Source organism: Ambystoma mexicanum, chromosome 2p, assembly GCF_040938575.1.
Source record: "Ambystoma mexicanum isolate Mex_15411 chromosome 2p, UKY_AmexF1_1, whole genome shotgun sequence".
NCBI lineage: Eukaryota > Metazoa > Chordata > Amphibia > Caudata > Ambystomatidae > Ambystoma > Ambystoma mexicanum.
In genome coordinates this window covers 989625162-989631161 of record NC_090923.1, presented here as the reverse complement: position 1 = coordinate 989631161, position 6000 = coordinate 989625162, and the positions used below count along the sequence as shown (strand labels likewise).

At 44.2% G+C, this 6000-nt stretch overlaps 1 protein-coding gene across 2 annotated transcripts in view; it reads right to left on the bottom strand.

Moving 5' to 3' along the window:
* Nucleotides 1–3594: 3594 nt before the first annotated feature.
* The window catches only part of EIF1AD (eukaryotic translation initiation factor 1A domain containing), a 505590-nt gene continuing 503184 nt past the window's right edge, over nucleotides 3595–6000 (bottom strand). For both annotated transcript variants that reach the window (XM_069644800.1, XM_069644799.1), the window contains exon 7: nucleotides 3595–4441. In XM_069644800.1, coding sequence (XP_069500901.1) covers nucleotides 4276–4441 — 166 coding nt within the window. In that variant the 3' untranslated portion in view covers nucleotides 3595–4275. The remainder of the gene's footprint in view (nucleotides 4442–6000) is intronic.

Genomic DNA, 6000 nt, shown 5'->3' with positions numbered 1-6000 from the left:
ATCCCCCCGCATCCTGGGACTGACAGCCACCACCGCCATCAGTTTGGTGAAAACCCTCAGGCAGAGGTCAGCCGAATTGATAATGAGAACCACCAACTGCGAACCTCAGGTAATTTCTGTGCTTGAGATGGATTGGCACATGAAAATAAGCATCCTGAAGGTCCAATGACACCAACCAATCCTGGAGTTGGAGGGCCTGAAGGATCTGAGAAAGTGTGACCATTTTGAACCTGTCCTTTCTGAGGAACTTGTTCAAGTATCTCAAGTCCAAGACGGATCTCAGTCCTCCGTCCTTCTTGGGTATAATAAAATATGGGTAGTACCACCCCTTGTTCCTCTCCGCTACAGGCACTGATACTATAGCACCTTTTTCTAGCAGGGTAAAAGTCTCCTGCACAAGGAGCGGATCCAGAATCCTCAACGAGTGATTCCCCAGTGGATGAGGTCTCTTTATAAAAGGAAGGCACTAACCATGGGCTACAGTTTCCAGAGCCCAAACATCTGAAGTAATGTCTCGACATTCTTCTAGATGCTGAGACAGTCTGCCCCCACACATGAGCTGTGACTGACAACCTCAGTGTGGTTTTGTGGTGGCTGATGCAGAAGCCGATGGTAAGGAGGCTGCTGCTTGAGCTGGCTTGGAACCACTACCTCGTCCACCACGAGGAAATCTTCTCTGGCCTCTTTTACTGGCCATTCCTCTCGCCCTTCCAACTCAGTAGTAGCGAAAAGATCTATCCCTACAAGCTTACCCACTAGGATGAAAAAACTGAGGTTGACTAATAGCGGCGCCTAAAGATTTGGCTGCCGCCTTTGAGGTCTGCAACTTCAAGGTTCTAGTCAGCTTTGTTGCCAAGAAGAGAGACCCGTCAAAAGGCATGTTGAGAAGCTTAGATTGCACATCAGGTGCAAAACCCGACTTCAACGATGCAAATCTGCGCATTATGGTGCTGGTAGCCATGGATCTGCTGATGCTATCCGTAGAATCCAATCTAACAGCTAAGAAGCCATCCCTTTCATCCCCTTCGGAAATGTGCTCTGCTGCCATGGAGATACAGTCCAATAGAGTATACGAAAACTTTGCAACGGAACAAGTGGAGTTGGCAGATTTTAGTGCCATGCTCTCTGCAGAAAATACCTTCCTCGCCCATCCATCTACACTGCCTGTTAAGAAGTAGCCGTAGCTGCCTGTCCCAGCAGACTCTCCAGAGTGGGGTGTTTCGACAGGTAGTCGGGGTCACTACTGGAGAGGCGGTTGACAAGTTCTTGTCGACTGCCGGATTAGATTCCGGCATTTCCCAGCCACCCTTTTTTGCAGTGCCACATGAAAAGGCAAAATAGGATCAGTTTGTGGACCCTTGTCCAGAATGTCTGTGAGGTCGTCTTGTTCATAGGGCAATGGAGGCCTAATCCAAACCCATGTATTCAGTAACTTTCGAAGTGAGCGGTCTATAAGATGCATCCGCATGCTGCCCACCCTCTGGTTTTCCAAACTCAAGTTCACCTGTGAACGCCCTTTAGTCCCTCGTCGGCTCTTGGAGTTCCCCCAGTGTCTCCTCCTCATGCAGCAGCCTCTTCACTGGTGTGCTGCCTGGCTCCACTACGCCGGTAATTGCCTTTTCGGATTCTTCAACTTCACTGAGAGAGGCAGTTCCCCCTGGCTATCAGCAGACTTCGATTCCTTGCTTCACTTGCCTTTCAAACTTCCCAGGCACAGGTGTGTGTATGAGCAACCACTAGAGCGCTCACTGGGCTTGTGGCCTTCCTCGCTCTGCATTGTCGATTCCTCTTCCATGTCCCAGCATTTCGGCCATTCTGGAAAAGGAAGTCAAGTTTTGGGATTTGATTCAGAAAACTAGAATAAACAGTTTCAGTAGTCTTAAATGGTGAATGAGTCTTGGTTGAATGACAGGTGGAACTGGAGAGTGTGCTCTCCCTATTCTTCATGGAAGAAGGAGTGGGTGTATAACAATAGGCCATGAGGTTATTAATTATTGTATTTGATTACACAACTAAAACTGGAATAATCACGGCGAAGGTTACAGTGTTGTAAGTCAGGTGATGAAACAAGTACAATGGCAATGTGGATACAGGGATATGGGTTGACAGAAATAATACATAGATAGATACAGCAAATCAGTTACATCAGTCAGAGTTCTGGTCGAGACATATGAAGCGGTTGGGTTAGAATTTGTTAAATAGCCAGGTTTTTAGAGGTTTCTTGAAGTGGGTGTAGGACGGCTCGTTGCTTATATTTTCAGGGAGTGTATTCCATATTCTGGGGGCTGCTACAGGGAAACGTGACTCTCCTGTTCTGGAATTCTTGAAGCGGGGAATGAGTAACTAGATATGGGAACGTTATTTTCAAGAGAATATGGGGTATACCATGTCTCCCCCGATGAAGTCATGACATCTCCCTGGAGGTTGTCTCCCATCATGCGATCCTCTCATATAGCCGCCCCTACGGTCAGGATCAGGTAGCAGCAGCTGTCCCCTGGCAATATGGGAGAAGGTCACCGCAGGGAAATGAGTGATGACTCCATCGGATTCATCACAATTCCATTGCAGCCAACAAAACTTGCCTCTGGCCAAAAATGCTTCTATGCTTTCAACACACAGTACTTATGGTATGCACGTACCAACACAACAGCAAAGCTATGTTGCGTTTTCCCTCTCAAACCACTAAACTAGCCTACTCACTCTCTTTCAGATCTGCCAGAGTGCTTGAAGACCAAGCAAATAGCAATTGTGTGGAATAAATTCAAGTTACATAAAATAACCTCTCCCATCAGCAGAGAGGGTCCCAGAAGGGTTTAGGACGTTTTGACCGCATGCAAAAGTTTGCATGGTCAAAACGTCCTAAAAATGCTACCACCAAAGGTTCGAACACCAAAAGTTCGAACCTTTGGTGGTAGCATTATGGGTTAGTATATATTAAAAAAAAAGACTGCGCTGGCTGTGGGGGTGTCCCCCGCAACACCCCGCTCACTATACTGTGTGGTATAGTGAGCGGGGTGTTGCGGGGGACATTCCCGCAACGCACCCGCAAAAAACGAAACAAAAAAAAAAGACAATGAGGGCTGCAGGGGTTTCCCCCGCAACACCCCCGCTCACTATACCACACAGTATAGTGAGCAGGGATGCGGGGAAACTCCTGCAGCCCCAGTAGTATGTAATTGTGTTCGCATGAGAAAGGTGCAAACTTTTGCTACTTCGCACCTTTCTCATGCGAACGATTTGCCTGCGGTAATTTCAGCCGTGGGCAAATCACTTGGATTCTCCCAGAAGCATTTGATTCTCTTTAAAATATCCTTCTTCTAAAGACATTTTTGCAGCTGTTGAATCATTTTCTTCATTGTTGATTTGAAAGAGGAACTATAACACTTGCAGTGCACACGTTTCCCTTTTGTCATGCCATTCCGTAATTCAGTTTAATTCCACACTAGTCACAATGCTATATGGGAGCTGAGTATTTATTTTTTAACTTACCTCTGATGAAAAATTAAGGACCTGGTGTAATTTATTCTTTACTGTGATGTCGAATTGTACTTCCAAACGTTTCAAAATTAAATGAAAACAAACATGAAAAGCAAATTTGATTTCAAATGTTTATTTCATAACACGATTGTTCATTACAGAGTAAGAAAAAACTGTTTTACCTAAAATATTCCTTGATCTTATAACGCCTCCAATCAAGAATGCTATACGAAGGCTGAGAAATGTGCCCTTTCGCAAAGGAAGTGCAATTTACAAAAGACTATCAACTCGGCCTTGGAAAAAATATTTGGTCTGTAACGAGGGGTTTCTGTGCAGAACTGTTCATGGTAAAATGGAGGCGGCCGTAAGAAGGATGAATGCCGATACTCAAAATACTTCAAAATGTCAACTATTTTTTTAAATCACAGCAATTTTTGTCAGTTAGTGGTTGAATTCTATTTCATTGACCTCTTAAGTTAACGGTATTCAACAAGTTAAGGAGGACTTTCAGACTTTTTTTGTCCATAGTGCCCTGGCAACTCTCTGACCTTTTTCTTACCAATAGAACCATTTTCTTGCTTGCTTCCTGTAAGTTGTTGGTCTCATTTTTTAGGCCCTTCAGGGGCGTCAGCAGACAGCCCTTCTTATAGTGCAAAATAGGAGGCCCTGTGCCTACGCTCCCAAGGCAATCTGTATGGCCAGACACTCTCCTGCTTCTAGCACCTAGGCCTGCGCGCATGGCAGCCATTCAGCAAAGGTTTTTTTTCCTTAAAAGTTCCATGCCACAGACAATGGTAGTTACTTTTCCTTTTCTTCTTCGCTTTGCTCTTCAGAAGTGTCACTGCCTGAATATTCATAGTGCGCACGGTTTGTGTTCACAAATAAGTCGCTGTAGTCTTCGACTTCTTCCTCTGATGCAGAACTCTCAATAATGGGAGAGGCCTTGCCATCCTGGGAAGTGTCACTGAAATGGAAATGGAAATATAAAATGTAATTGGTCGGACACCAGTCAAGTGGCTAGCAAAGAGGATTGCATTTCTACAATTACAACAGAACAAATGGCAGATATTAACCAAACATCCAGGTTGAATGCCTGGAGGCCAAGCCATTGCTATACACGGAAAAAGGCATAAGACTAAAACGGAAAACAAGTACAAAAATAACAATACTTTATAGTTGCCAATTACAGTTTTGGCAGATTGATTGCTTGTTGCCAGATTTTCCCGTTACTTCAGAGTAAAATCGAAAGTCTATGAAAGCATGAGAATGTACTTCATATTGCAAAGCTTGATCAAAATGCGATTGGCATCTAGCGACTGATGAGAAAGGAACTACTTATCTGTAGCGTACTATGTGATGTACACATTTGTCTAGGGGATGGGGGTGTGGTTGCATTGAAATATTTCCATTTTGCCAAACAAAGTTTTCTAAGAAACTAAATCCGTTCTGAATTTCAATTCCAATTGTAAATGTTCGCGAAGGAATGCTTGCAACATTGCTAAGTGAGCTCTAGAAAATAAAATCATTTGAGCTGCACTAAATACTTTATTGCACTATGAAGTGCCACTACTCTAGGCAACCAACAAAGCACAAATGAGTCTGGTCCCAATCCAGAGGAGGCGTCAGCTGAAACAGCTATCCGCGTTATCTCTAAAAACGACAAATGGCAGCCTCGTGTTTCTGAATCTTTGGACTTTATCAGTAAAGCAGAGCTCGATGCCCTTGAAAGGGCGAGCACCGAAAGAGGCCATACCACTTATGCAGAGTGTGTAAAAAAGTGATGGCATTCAAAACAGATGGTGTATATATTCAGAAGCTTAGAATGTGAAGTTGGAAGCCTTTTCAGCACCAAATGTAACCCTAAACTGTCAGAACCAACCAAATGCGAATTCCTGTACTGCTTCTACAAAGAGGTTCAACATCAGAGATTATTGTTCCTTGAAAAGAGGGTAATGCCTAGGAAATGAGCAACGCATACATTTGCGTACGGTTAATCCTAATTAAAGCACACAAGAAGTGATGGAATGCAGCTGATGGGTTATGAATGCAAAGTGGTACACAGCCCCACCACAACATGTTTGAACTGCACTCATTTTTGTCAGCTCAGATATTTGAGAACACAACATGGGTGAAAAGATGAATACCTATGTGTGGCATTTAATTTCATACCATGGCTCCACTTACTAAATGCAGTAGCACTGCTGCACGAATGTGTCATTACAAAACTAAGATTCACAGAGGAAGCATGGGCATTTCTGTATACATGATAACACAGAATCGGAGTATGACACTAGCCACAATTGAGTGGGGTGAGGGCATTATAGAAGACGGTATTTCGTTTGGATGGTATGTGGGAGCAGTAGGTCTAGGACCTTGTGATACGACGCAGGCTATGTTTGATTTGGAGAACACATTTCAGCTGATCCGTCTGGCAGCCTTTCATCCAAAGTACCTTGCTATGTGCCTCATTTAGTGAGAATTACGCAAAGCAAGCCTGAGAGTCTGACAGGTGAAGGCATGGAG